This window comes from Dermacentor silvarum, chromosome 11 (genome assembly GCF_013339745.2).
Source record: "Dermacentor silvarum isolate Dsil-2018 chromosome 11, BIME_Dsil_1.4, whole genome shotgun sequence".
Classification (NCBI taxonomy): domain Eukaryota; kingdom Metazoa; phylum Arthropoda; class Arachnida; order Ixodida; family Ixodidae; genus Dermacentor; species Dermacentor silvarum.
This window is the reverse complement of record NC_051164.1, coordinates 116,840,170-116,854,691: the sequence shown is the minus strand read 5'-3', so window position 1 is coordinate 116,854,691 and position 14,522 is coordinate 116,840,170. Positions and strand designations below refer to the sequence as shown.

Here is a 14,522-nt window from a genome sequence, read left to right as displayed (position 1 = left end):
GTATGTCTCTCCATGGCATAAAGCCAGGTCTTGATCCCAGTATATATCCAAGAATCCAGTGTTCTGTGCTGTTCCTCGTATTTGCCTCTGACTGGGTTTAGTGCTGTGCAAAAGCAGAATCTATGTTTCAGGTCTGGCATGCCGCTGTCACATCAGGAGCAAGTAACTCTGGCTGTTGCTGAATCGTGTTGAGGCTTTTGCTGCTGTTCTGTTGTTTTGTAGGCTGCCAATGTAGCTGTAAGATATTTTATAAGGGCGACTCCTGTACATGGCTCACTTACTCTGCCAAGTCCTTGATGCAGAAGCTTGCCCCGTTTTTGGCTTTGATAAATTTATGTGTTTATTCGGAGTCGCTTGTTGTTTCCATAGTGGAAATGTCCCCCAAAGGGGCAGTGGGACAGAAATGACCGAGACCTCCATTGCTGTCATGTGGGCTGTTTCGTTACTGAAGCAGCCTGGTATTCAGTCTGCCCTAGGGATGATGCTATGCTTGAGTTATAATGTTCTGCAGTTCTCTGATGTGGCAACTCAAAAATTTTTTTTATGTATATTTACTGACTCTACTTGTTCACGATAACTGTGCCTACCAAAGCTAAAGGTAACACAGTGTTTTTATTAAAATTACTGATAGTTTACCGTTGAAGGCACTGTATATCAAAGTGTTCTGTCACCCTGAAGCTGTGCATGCTTACTCGGCTACTTGTGCTGCAAGGCTGAAGATTCCAATCATGGATTGCCATGCCAGTCTTCGTCATGTCATATTAGTCAATCGTCATGCCAGTCTTCGAAGTGGCGCCTGACGCAACATTCCATACTAAGCACCCAGGAAGCACAAGTTGGCTACTAGCTAGCTTGATACAGCTTGAGCAGGCTAGAAGCAGCTAGATCTATGTCAAGCTACAGTTTAGACATCTTCAAGATGGCTAGCACTTGATGTTTCCAAGCTATATGGTTCTAGATTGTGAAGACGTTTGGTTATAAAAAATATGTCAAAAAATATCACCACCATGGCTAGCACTTGATGTCTCCAAGTCATACGCTTCTAGCCATTATGAAGACAATTACTTAGAAAAAGTGTCAAAACTGCGAAGGCATTGCCAGGGAGGATCCAGGGCAGCCTCAACAAATTGGAGGTGGGTCCGCTCGCCAATACATAGAGTGAACGGGGAACGGGGGAGAGGGGGGCAAACCAGTCAATTTTGTAAGTGTGGAAGTTTCAAAAAAGGTGAGGGGATAGTTGCATTGATAGGGCATATGAAACCCATTGTGGCTTAATCAGCACCCCAAATGGAGAGCGCGGCAATCGATTCTTCATAGATTTTCTACGCACGTTTTGAATTGTGCACGTTTGCCTGTTCAAATCTGGCACCACATTGATAGCATGCTGTGACTTGCAGCCCGCAAAGGTGGCGTGCAATTTAAAATGTGCATAAGAGCAAGTAAAAAATAAAATGTATGCTTTTAGAAAAAGATAGCTGTGCATTAAAGTACTTTTAACATTAAAATATGTATGCTTGAGAAAAGATCAAACAGCTCTATTCAAGCACAGCGCCGGTAGCGTGGGTGGCGCCACATGCAGTTGGTGCCGCTTTTGAAACTTTTGGCAGTGGTGGTGGCGGTTCGTGCTGTTTGCTTGCTTAAAGTGATACGAGTTTTCGAGTGGAGAACTTCGGATCGTGTTTGCAAGAATGGCAGCAACAACACCACTTTATTTCAGTTCGGTAAGTGATTTTATTATATGATTGAAGGGTTCCTAATTTGCTTGAAACCAGGTTGCATGATTTGAACGGCACGAACATCAGTTAGCGTTTCAGATTGTCACATTCATGCAGTTATCGATGGAGCTTGTTTCAGATTGCAAGTTTTTTTTTTAGGTTTGTTAGCAGCATTTTTTCCCTTTTGCCTCTTTGCAACTTGAATATGGTACTGGCTGTGAGGCTACGACGGGAGCTGCGTAATTCCGTTACCAAATCGATAGGCCTCATCACCGTTCGTTGACCTTCCAATTCGGGAAAAAGCTGCTAATGGCCTCACATTTAGCTAATGGAAATGTGGCCTTTCCACTATTAGGCATGAAGGCAATGCAAATAATACCAACGGCAGCAGCAAACAAGTGCAGTCACCAAAAGTAACGGCTGCCTGCTGCTGAGGCCTCTTTTGTACAATGATGACAGTAAAGAACAGAAGTTTATGATGCTGTTTCAAGGGAAGCCACAAGGAAGTAAAACAAAATCATCAGTAGCTCATAAGCATACATATGCAACATTTCATAAAAATTGAACCTTTAAAGTGGTTCAAAATCTGTCGGGCACTGCTATATTGAGTGAAAAAAAATCATAACCTTTACACATCAGCTAAATGAAACTTGCAATTTCAAGGTTAAGTAATTTAGTACTGTGTCACTCTTTTCAGTGATGCTGGGTGAAATGTAAAAAGCTGATCTGCAAATCATGGTGAACTTTAAATGACTTTTGCATGTATTGTTTTGGATGTTTTGCATGTAACTTTTTTTTTTTTTTCCATTGTTTAAGCAAGATACCTTAACCATCAGTTGGCCTTCATTATATATTTACTGAATGGTTTCTGCACTGCACTAACCCATGTGACTGTCAAGAAAGCTGTGTCACAGAGTTGTGTTAAGTCAATGTAGTGTGCTTTGTTCCGAGTATATGAATCTTTTTTTTTTAATTTTATTTATTTATTTCTTTTTGTTTTTTTGAGCACCTGTCTTAACTTGGAGGTCGCATTTTAAATTCTGTGTAAGCTATCACTGTCCATATGTCATTCTACCTTTCTCACTGCAAGAAGAAAACCTTGAATGAAGCAATTCATAGCTGTCATCGAATGTGACCTTAAAGTAATGTAGGGTTAATTTGGCTGCAGAAAGAAAACAATGACAATAAGTTTGAGACAAGAAACAAGGTTAAAACAATGTGCATTTTGTTTGTTGAATAGTGAACTATCATATTTAAACTATTTCCTTGACATAAGCCAGAGCAGCTTAAGGCTGTTAATGGGCAATGTGCTATTTTGCTATTCTTGCAGTGGCGCACCGACGGGGGGGGATTCGGGGGTTGTAACCCCCCCCCCCCCCCGGAGGCCGACTTAACCCCCCCTTTTGTTTAACCCCTTTTCTTTCCTTACGCATTTGAGTAATGCAACTAAGATGTAAGACGCGCAATCGTCTGCACACTCGCAAAAAGCGCATTTTTTGACAATTTCCCGTGAAGCAATCGAAATTAGTGCTGTTTAGATGGTATTGGCAAACTGTCAACCCCCCCCCCCCCCCCCCCCCTGGCAGAGATCCTGGGTGCGCTACTGTATTCTTGTGCTATTATTTTGCCATTCTAATTTAGGTAGTTGTTTGTGCTACATGTATCATCTAATCAATGTCTGAAATTCAGAGGCTGCTAGGAACAACACAACGTGAGCTAATATGCTGTCACACTCTATCACACCAGTGGCAGACTGGCTGACAAAACTGCTGCTTGAGCGTCATCTGCGAATCAAAGGTAAATGTGATGCATTTTATAACCTTAATTACATAGAATTCTTACTGTGTTTTCTGGAATATATGAAAGTGAGCTATACTTGCATTTATTGGTGGGGAACCTCTAGGTCTTTAATTTAGTTATGTATAAGTCTGACCTCTAGCTTGCCAAATTGCAATGTTTAAATGCTGCTAGCTTCAGGAAGGGAGTTTTATGTTACACTATTTGTCAGTAAGGAAAATGGCCTTTCCCTTTTGAAGTTTACCATATCCAATGTGAATTTGACATCAAAACAATGAAGGTAAGGTTGTTTGCCATTGTTGGTGCTGACATGAGAGTACTTAGGGTTTTTTTTTTTTTTTTTTTTTTGGTATGCCACAGAAATATTGTCTAATTTCTATGCCAAGAAAGGATAGCTGTCAAATTAATAATTATGCTATGCAGGCTCAATCACTCGTCTAATAATACAGAAATATTATGAATAAATACATTACCTTTTAGTGTGACAGCTCAGAACATGCACGAAGTGTAGTGTCACTTTGGACGTGAAACAGAAGTCTATTCATGTCACCAATACTCGATGTGGCGGTCTCATGGTACCAGGCACAACTAACCCATACACACACACTGTGACCATGCTGCGAAAATAGATCATTCAACACTCAACAGGATAACGCGGAGAGAGTCCTCTTGCATTTAAAAAAGAAGCGCGCAAATGGAAGGGTCAATTTGAAGGCTTTGAGTGACAAGGTCATTATATCACCATCAACTACTGCATTGAGCCAACTGGCTCGTGGTTGAGTTGTTTGTGACATCGCACGAATTCCAACTATGGTTTTGGTGATGCGAATTGTCTCCTGCTTCACGTCTAAAATAGTGCTGCACTTGAAGTACATTTTAAACTAGCTGCATAAAATGTGATGTAATAATTATCTGTGCTGCTCAAGGAATTTAGTCTCCATGTCATAATTATGGAGTTGGGAGCTACTGAAAAAAGTGGAGTGCAAAATATCGGTGTCAATACTCCCTTCATGAATTTGTCTTAGGTGCATTCATTGATTTTAAACGAAATTAATAATTTTTATGCACAATTTGTTTTACACTGTTGACGTTGAGCCACCAATCCCTGTGTAAGCAGCTGAATATTTCCCTGAGGTGGCACGAAGAAGGAAGTTCCGTAGCTGTGACCTCATCGACCAAATTTCTGCATGGGAGTCCCAGTTGTCAGTAGAAGATTACAACAAAGTATTGCAGGGTGAAGATAAAGCCTTTTCGTTAAGCAGAAATGGTGGGCCTCATAATCAAAACATGGCTCCAGGGCCCACAACGAGCTCTTGTCACAGGCCAGCCACAGTTCACTTGTAATTCTAATCCGCCTTTTTCATTTTCCTGTGGTGCCCTCTGCCGCACACCATTGAAAAGTTTTGTAAGGATGCCGGGGCTTTCACTGGTTGATTTGTGTACCTGCACCTATGTTGAGTGCACGTCGGTTGTGCATTTCGTGGATCGCAAATAATTATTCATGGCTTCTCCAGAGTATCACGTTGTTCCTAGAAGTTATGTAGCACTCGCCGACTACTGGGTTAGCAGGCCTGAGTGCACTGTTGTGCTAAACGTGCGGCCGATAAAGGCACGCTAAGTTGCGTCTGCTGACGCGGCTGCCTTGATTTTCGCTGATTGCCGCTGATTTCTGCACTTGCACCTTGGTTTTTGTATTATCTTTATACATTCTTTATACATTTTGAATATTCAAGAAGTCTACGAGTGCAGCCTTCTGCGTCAGATTTACCAAAGCGGCGCACTTGTTTATATTGACATCTACAGCCACAGATCGTTGTTAGCGTCAAAGATTCAGGAAAAGGTGCATCGATGATATGAAATAATGTCAAAACACAGCAAAACATACACCTCTGTGCATATGAGCCGTGTTGTTCCACCCTGATGCCATCGCAGACACCATTAGTATAACTGAGCGAGGCGGCTGTTTATGCTACTGTACCGAATGCACCATCTCTTGTATCCCGTTTGATGCAGAGGTAAACAGCGCATTTTTAGAACTACGAAATATGTCAGCATAACAACACCTACAGACCCACCCATCTACGTAGCGCATGCAACCGGCAGCCTACCAGCCTAAGCCGCCTGAACACTTCACTGAACAGGATCAACTTCATGTGGACGGCTTGAGAGGGTTGATCTAGTGCACTTCAACTTCATAGGCATGTTTTGACTCATTTTGTGTGTGACTAATTACATATACAAACGAAGGCGCTGCTGCTGTTGCATTGTCGGTTCGACGGCCGATCATGCGGGGTTCGGTCAAACAATGGTCAGCACGCTGATTTTATCGGTGCCGTCGACAGGAAAGCCCGTCGCAGTAAAACTCACGCTTGTCAGTTGCGTCATTGTCGGCCTGGTATGATAAAATGGTCTCAGCGACACACTGTGCTGAATAGTCAGCCAATCATTGACGTGAGTGTCTTGCCAGTCTCTTATCAACCCAGTGTTACCGCGCCTTAAACGAGGACATGAAGTCAAGCACGCGCTGCCACCGCTAGCAAGTGATGGCCGACTTCATCAGCAACGTGATGGTTTTAAGTGTTGCCCAAGTGTAACGCAGGGTTTTTTCGTTAAATTTGCTAGCCATCACTGAAAGTCGGCAACTACGTGGCTCACGGAGCAGTCAGGACCACTGAGTGGCCCGAACGAAGCCCTGGTCGCTTTTTGTTTTAAAGCGGAGTTGCAGTCTTACGCTACACGTTTTCGGCACCGCACCGATATCAAGCTACCAGTGGAGTTTCAACACGGTACACAACACGAGTGTTTAGAGCAGCACGCGCCCGAGCGCATTTTTTTTTTTTTTTTTCGGGGGACGTTCCGCCGAGATCGCGCTGCACGGCCGCGAGCACGACCCTTCGGAAATGTTTCCCGACTAATCCGCTAGGGCAGGGCGCATGTGCTGTAGTGCCATGAAAAAGGCGGATTGGTAACTTTTGAAAGCACCACAAATCAGTTTTGTGTGTGTTTTTGAGAATTGCTTAGTTTTTCAGCCATGATTTAGGCAAAATAAATCTTCTTGGTTACTGGAAAGATTTCTTCAAGAGGAGCATTGTGAATGCGCCTTTGCTGCCTTTTAAGCTTACAATTCTGTCCAAGTCATAGCCTGTTCTTTCACTGCACTGTTTGCTTTATTTGAAAATAAAGACTACTACATTTAATTATGCTCTCAAAAAAATCTAATTGGTCCCTGTACACGTTTTATAAACATTTGAATAGCCATTTGAACTAAGACAATTATTTTTTTTTGCATTGATAATTAAGATTTCTAAGTTTTCTGTAAAGATGTATTTACTAAGGACCCACTGTATTAGTCATATTCATAGCAGCCATACTGAACTACATTTGTATTTATGAAATAAATTGAATTTTTTTACTGCTCCCTTAAGCATCTATGAGCCATTATGGAAGGTTGTGTCTGTGTGGAGACAGGAAACAGCCTTTCTGCATATATTTTATCTTGCTTAATATGCTCTCTCCATGAACTTGCACTCAGTTCTGCTGCCATTAGTACTACATGCAACCGTGTTAGAGTGCAGTTTAACTGAGGTGGTAGTGGTATTTATTGGCTGTATTTGCTTGTGGAAAAGGCATACGTGACTTTTGCATATGGATCCATGCATTTTCACAGTGCAAGTCTACTGGCACGCAAGGTGCACATGCAGTGTAATCTACTAATGGCCTGTGAAACAAAGGAAATAGAACAGCACATGGTAAGTAGAGCTAAGTATAGCACCTGCAAACCTGGAACAAGCCTGAACATTTAATGTCTACAGTGTAGCTACAGCAGTGCTTCCCAAGATGGCTACTAGCCGTAAGTGGAGGGAGCATTAGCTGAGCTACCAGCTGGCTTGTAGAGCTCTAGGTCTAGAGTACAGCTTACAAAAGAAGGTTACTAGCTTTGGCCTTAGCTAGATCAAGCTGGAAGGTAGACGTCTACTAGCTGGCAGCATGCTTCTTGGGGATGCATGCTGCCGCATGCTGCCGTAGAGAGAGAAGAAAGAAAAAGCTGAGCAGCGACAGTGACATTCTGCTCCAGAGTTTTCCCGGAGGGGCAGAGCCCCCCCTCTCGGTGATCCGTAGGCCCCCCCCCACCCCTGAAGTGTCATTACCAGAGTTCTGTTACCCAAATAATTTGCGGATTCTTTTGCGTTGCCTCTACGTTTTCACTTTTGTTGTGACTAAAAGCTTACAGCATCATTGTTGGCACGGACGTGCACGGCTTTTAATTTATACTTTCGCTTTATTTCGGCAAATCCTGACAATAGGAGGACAAGCGCATTAGAAGCAACAGCGGCAGCTATATACCTCATTCGTGTTCCCTCACTTCAACACTTATTTTTTAATTTACGCTGAGAACACGATGCACAGACATCATATATTTAAATATATACACAGGACAAAGTTTATTATATTTTTTAAAGAGAAGGAGGTAGCCAAGTAAATGGATAGCCTATGCCTAGAGAATGAATATGTTGATGTATGTTCACCTCAATTCAAATTACTTTGCGTGCTTTCGTGACCATGAAAAAAAACTTGCAGACTTCAGTGACCCATTCGTCAAGAGTCCTCTATTAACAGCGTGTGAAAAGCATGTGAGTGATATGTGTCTCATTATTGATTTTTTTTCCAGTAGGCAATGCTAACGACTGGCGACAAAAAAGAAAAAAAAAAGCTCATCTAATTATTTACAACATTTACACATTAGGGATGGAAACATCGTCTCTTGCATGCAGAGGCCATATATACGGGGTGTTTCAGCAAACACTATCAAAATATTTTTAAAGGTTGCCTGTGGCAGATAGCACAATTCTAGTTCGTGAGCTGGTCTACACATTACTTGCACAAAAAATTGAAATGCATAATCAACTAATTAACAAAAAATCACCAATTAGGTTTTTAACATAGTAACTTATGGCCCATGTTGCAATTTACAAATTCTAGCCGTGAAATTCGCAAGGCGGATGCTGTAGGAACTAAATCTCAGGATGGCACCAGTTTCGAGATAATTCCCGAACATTGCGGAGAAATGCATTGGCGTTCCAGTTACTTTTGTAGTTACCCTCCGTGGTTGCTTAGTGGCTATGGTGTTGGACTGCTAAGCATGAGGTCGCGGGATCAAATCACGGCCACGGCGGCTGCATTTCGATGGGGGAGAAATGCTAGAACACCCGTATCCCGTATACTTAGGTTTAGGTGCAAGTTAAAGAACCCCAGGTGGTCTAAATTATTCCAGAGTCCTCCACTACGGTGTGCCTCATAATCAGATCGTGGTTATGGCACATAAACCCCCATAATTTATATATCCATTCATACTTTTGTGCTTCGATGCATAAAACGACGTCTTGTTAAGAAAGTGACTGGCACACCAGTGCATTTCTCCGCAATGTTAGAGAATTAATATCTCGACACTGGTGTCAGCCTGAGAACTAGTTCCAAGTGGATCCGAACTCCATGGCTAGAATTTTAAACTGCAACATGGACCATAAGGTAATTAGGTAAAAACTTAATTGGCTAATTTTGTGATTTAGTCGATTATGCATTTCAATTTTTTGTGCAAGTAATGTTAAAATAAGTAAGATATAATTCCATTCGCCATAAAGCGATAAATAGAAAATTGTTAGCAAAGGGTATATATATATATATATATATATATATATATATATGTATGTATATACAGGGTGTTTCAGCGAACACTTTCAAAATTTATTTAAGGTTGCCTGTGGCAGATAGCCCAATTCTAGTTAATGAGCTGGTCTACTCGAAGAGGTGCACATTATTTGCAGAAAAAATTTAAATGCATATTGACTAATTAACAAAAAATTCACTAATTCAGTTTTTAATTAATTACCTGATGGCCCATATTGCAATTTACAAATTGTAGCCGTGGAGTTCGCAAGGCAGATCCACTTGGAATTAATTCTCAGGATGACACCAGTTTCGAGATATTAATTCCCGAACTTTACGGAGAAATGCATTGGCGTTCCAGTTACTTTTGCACTTCAATGCATAAAACGACGTTTTGTTAAGAAACTAACTGGAACGCCAATGCATTTCTCCACAAAGTTCGGGAATTAATATCTCGAAACTGGTGTCATCCCGAGACTTCGTTCCAAGTGGATTCGCCTTGCGAACTCCATGGCTACAATTTGTAAATTGCAATATGGGCTATCAGGTAATTAGTTAAAAACTGAATTAGTGAATTTTAGTTAATTATTCGATTATGCATTTCAATTTCTTGTGCAAGTAATGTCCACCTCTTCGAATAGACCAGCTCATGAACTAGAATTGCACTCACAGGCAACCTTTAAGAATTTTTGAAAGTGTTCGCTGAAACACCCTATATATATATGGTTAGGTTTCGGAAAGCTGATCGGGCCCCCTCCCCCCCCCCTCTCCCCCCCGTGGAAAAATGAAAAAACTTTCCGCCTATGGATCACGGTAGATAATGTGAGCGGACCGTCGCTCTGCACCACTGACCATGCGCGAAAAGGCATTAGCATCGGAAAGGCATCGCTACAAAATACCGGCCCAGTTTACACGCGTACATTCTGCAGGCCTGCGATTTATCACACGGCGCACTTTTGATCGCGATTGAGTTGGATCGAATTTCTCGGTCGCGATTGGCTCCTTTGCGCAAGCTGCGGAAGGGAGCCAATCGCAGACGAGAATTTCGATCCGGATCGGGCTGAAACGTGATTGAACGTGGCCGTGTGATACCGGTATTAGCGTTTCGATTGAAAATTACCAAAGTTAAGCCAAAATTACGCACCAATAGTGACATTTTTTTTTTCCCAAGTCATAGCGCTCACCATTGCAGCGTCTCGTACTCGGTTTCAAGCTTGATGATGAAGCCTGCAATTGAATTCTTCAAATCCTGGGTTCGGCTAATCATGGCATCGAGGGCCACATCCAAGGCCTTTTCTTCTCTCTACAACGAAGCGAATAAGGTGTACAATTTGTGAGCATTGTACAATGAGACATGCAAGCCTGAAAAGCGTGCTCAAGAGATAGTACACACACCTCCATGGCATCAGCAAAGGAAGACCTTTCAAACAACAAAAACTTGTTTATGATGGTTTCAAATCGCTCAAGAAAGCCTCCAAGCCTCGTGGTTTTGAGCGGTGGGTGAGTGGATGGATAAGGGTAAGGCGACGCCCGCCGCCCTTTAAATGTGGGCGGCGGCTCACGCCACCTAGCCGTGACAAGTGATATATTTTGTACTTAGCGGAGGGTGAAATTTCACTTTTGCCTTGATTTTAGCCACGGTGTAAGGATTCTTACACCGTGATTTTAGCCACCAATCATATAACCCCCTTTTGTTTATTTCTACCTGCTTAAAGTCCATTTTGGCTCCACTGTCCCTGAAACCCAATGCTTTGAAAAAAGATCAGCCCCGTTGCTTTCGACTGTAGGTCGAAGCCCTTTGGTTGGTTCTTTATTGGTTCTTTATTCTATGATAGTTGGTTCTTTATTCTATGATAGTATCAGGAGTTCAGCCGTATCCTCCTCGTGTAATTCAAGAAAGTTGCGAGGAGATGACGCCTGCGGCGTGCTTGGAAAGTAAGCTTTTTTTTTTTTTTGGCAAACGTTTTCTTTGTGCAATTTTGTTTTCTTGCTCTAATGGTAATATATATATATATATATATATATATATATATATATATATATATATATATATATATATATATATATATATAGTTACTATTAGAGCAAGAAATTAAAATTGCTCTAGGAAAAGGTTTGCCTAAATATATATATATACAGCCGAACCCCGAGGGGACCCTAAAAATTCGATATATAGGTAATTCGATATATAATTAAAATAAACATTTATACATAAATGCTCAAGGGTATTCTACAGCTGTTCCATGTACACAATAATTCGTTATATGTGGGTTCGATATATTCGGGTTCGACTGTATATATATCATGTGGCGTTTTTTGTTGGCTTCTAAAAATCGGGCCCTCGGTTTCCTTTGTTCTCATTTATGTATATTGTCACGTGCTAGTGACGGTCAAGAACACAGTAAAAAAAAAAAAAAAAAAAACCGTGAATGGCGAAACTGTGCCCAGGAAAACAGGCTACACGATCAAAGCACAACGATAGCGGCGAACAGTCAGCGATAGTCTAAAATCTGGTCCGCCGGTCAAGCGGGTCGGCTTTCATACATTATATATCATGGAATGTTCCAGGATAATCGATCGTTGGTGCCCGCGTGTCTTCCAGAAAGTACTACACAATATCGCGTCGCGCATTCAGTCAGATTACACAAGCTTCGGCAACAGACAACGGATAGAACCATCGATAACATTCGACTGGACTGGAAAAACTTTATTTAGGTCCTGCAGGACCTAAATAAATTCGAGTAAGTTCCAATCATAGAGTTTCTCACTATATTACAGTGAGAAACTCTATGGTTCCAATCATGCAGGCGCGTCTTGCGCTGAGCGATAACTAAGTTGTTAAGTGGGTGAAGTGCAGTCCCCGAGAAAAGGATGAATAAGCACACGTGTCAATATGTATAGATATATACACTACGTGACCGGCTTTCCACACGTCACGATATCAGACACATTTTAAGCGAAGCTTTATAGGTTCACAAGTTTCCGCGGTGGTGGTGGTGTCACGCTGAAAAGTGGGCCGATTCTGGTGATAGTGCAGAAAGGGTCCAAACTCAATAGCACATATCCCTGTGGGCTCGGGGACCTGTAACGCGCCCTTGAACTACCCTTGTCACACGTGGGACCCAAAGAGACAAAAATCGCCAGCCCTTTCCCTGTCGAGAAAATGGGGGTAAGCGCGAAGCTTGTTGTCCGATTCTAGCGTGAGGGCTTCCGAAGCCCAGGCGAAACGTCATCGAAAAGCCGCGGTCCCCGAGTTGCGGAAGCGCGATGTTGAGGTCAAACGTCAGCGAAGAGCCGCCGACCCTTAGTTTAGGGCAAACGAAGCGGTGCGCCTGCGAGTGTCGGTCTTGCCACAAGCTTCGCTTACCCCCATTTTTCCCACTCCTACTACTAACGCATAAAAAAAAAAAAAAAGTAACACAAGGACCCTCGCGGGCTGAACGCTGGCTACTACAAAAGTCGAACGGATATATTTTGCGGCTTTTATATGCTGCCGCGTCGTGCACCTCGGCTATGTAGGTTGGCTGTTCTAGCCACCCTACGAAGTAGGACCCTGAGCATAGCCTCCTATATATTCTATAGGAGGCTATGCCCTGAGGGACAGCGAAGGAAGTGCACAGGAGCAGATAACGGGCGGGCAAATGAGAGAAAAAGGTCTCGCCCATGCATTTCTCCATGCGCCCATCCTGCCCATCCTGCCCATGACTAGAGTGTACTAGAATATGGTCGAGTGGGACGAGCGGCTGGGGCGGCGCATGCTTTGCCGTGAGGCGCCCGACGTGGAAAAATACTGGGGCGGCGCTGCGGTCGAAGTGGATTGGGCGGCATCAAGGTCGCGCCGTTGGAAACTGCTGGCGATACTGCTCGGCAGGGTCATTCGTACTACTTCGCGCGCTGGTATTTGCGTTCAGACCGCTCAAATGGGGCTCATAATTGCATATGACATGTATTTATGCCTTAAGAATAAATTACTTTCTTTCTCTTCTTTCTTTCTTTATTTATTATTTTTTATTACCGCTCGGTCATTGCGCGTGCATTGCGGCCGCAGTGTCAGCTTTTTCATTCTACTGTGTTATTGTACGGTTCTCTTCGGAGAAAAAATATTTTTATCGTTCTTCAAGCAGCATGTATCTCTCGTGTGTATTGTTGCACATAAAGTTTTTCATCAGTAGGTCCTGCGAAACGCAGAACGAGAAAGATATGCAACCTTCCTGCTTGCCGCTTCAAACAAATAAAACAATATAGCTGTCCATCCGACGCCTTGTTCTCAGATTTACGGGAAGTATTGTTATAGAAAAAAAAAAAAAGCTGCAGCGCAACATTTCATACAAATTTTCGCTTTCTCGCGTAACAGAATGCGGAGTAATCGTTAAGGGGTCATTTATTGCAGTCGGACCTCGAGCGCCGAAAACGGTTTTAGTTAATTAAATCAAATCAAAGGGGAATTTTATTAGACAATAATATAAAAAATGCGTACAAAGATATTTGATCCCATAGCCTAAAGCGGCCATTCTATATGCTAATATTTGGCCGTAAGCCGTACGTGGATTTTTTTTTTCAGTCGATACTTCAAAAAAATGTGGTTGATCCCTCTTATATAGGAATCGGTATAGAACACGAAAGTGAAACGTGTCTTCACAAAAGTAGTGTAATGTTTATTGCACATTGATATATAATGTCTATTGGTGTTTTGTGGCTAAAGCGCCCTTAGGCGTTGATGCACCCACGCTGACGCCTGGTGGCACGTCTCCTCCATCACGACTACCAACGTCGATGACCATGAGCAACCGTCGTGCATATGGAAGCTGCACTACGCTGCACACGCTAGCACAACGCGAAAGACGAAGCACGTAACTGACACACTAATACAACGCGCAAGACAAAGCACGTAACTGAATCGTCACCGAGTCAAATCAGCGCGTACAGCGCGTCGTAATTGCAGCCTCCGCGATCAACTTCAGAAACATTTTCAGAGCTAATTGCGGAGGCCACGCTCCGCTGTGCTGAGTACGGTGAATGGCGTTGGTAGTGCTTCTTGATGCCAGCGTCCCTTCGAATGCTGGCATCGAGGCGTCGTAGTGCTGAGACCACCGAAGCGTTCACTGTCGGTGCGCGTTAGTGTCATAATGCAGTACTTCTCTTTTCTGCTCGTAGGCGGCGGCACCGCCCCGAGCAAGAGCGCGGGTACACGGAGGAGTGTTAGATATATAAGGCGCGTCTGTGTAGCTCTCTGCAAATGCGTTTGTGGCGCAATGGGTTAAACGCTCGGCCATCTATCGTCGCGGACCGAGAGGTCGTGGGTTCGATTTCCAAATTTTGCATGTTTGTGGAACCTTTTCTTCTGGT

At 42.9% G+C, this 14,522-nt stretch overlaps 1 protein-coding gene across 1 annotated transcript in view; it reads right to left on the bottom strand.

The window, feature by feature from the left end:
- Positions 1-10,726, bottom strand: part of LOC119433707 (mediator of RNA polymerase II transcription subunit 8-like) — a 28,855-nt gene extending 18,129 nt beyond the window's left edge. Inside the window, exons 1-2 of the mRNA XM_037700962.2 lie at positions 10,572-10,726; positions 10,361-10,479 (exon numbers count right to left, since the gene is read on the bottom strand). Of these exons, the coding sequence (XP_037556890.1) occupies positions 10,361-10,479; positions 10,572-10,577 (125 nt within the window). The 5' untranslated portion in view covers positions 10,578-10,726. The remainder of the gene's footprint in view (positions 1-10,360; positions 10,480-10,571) is intronic.
- Positions 10,727-14,522: the final 3,796 nt, after the last annotated feature.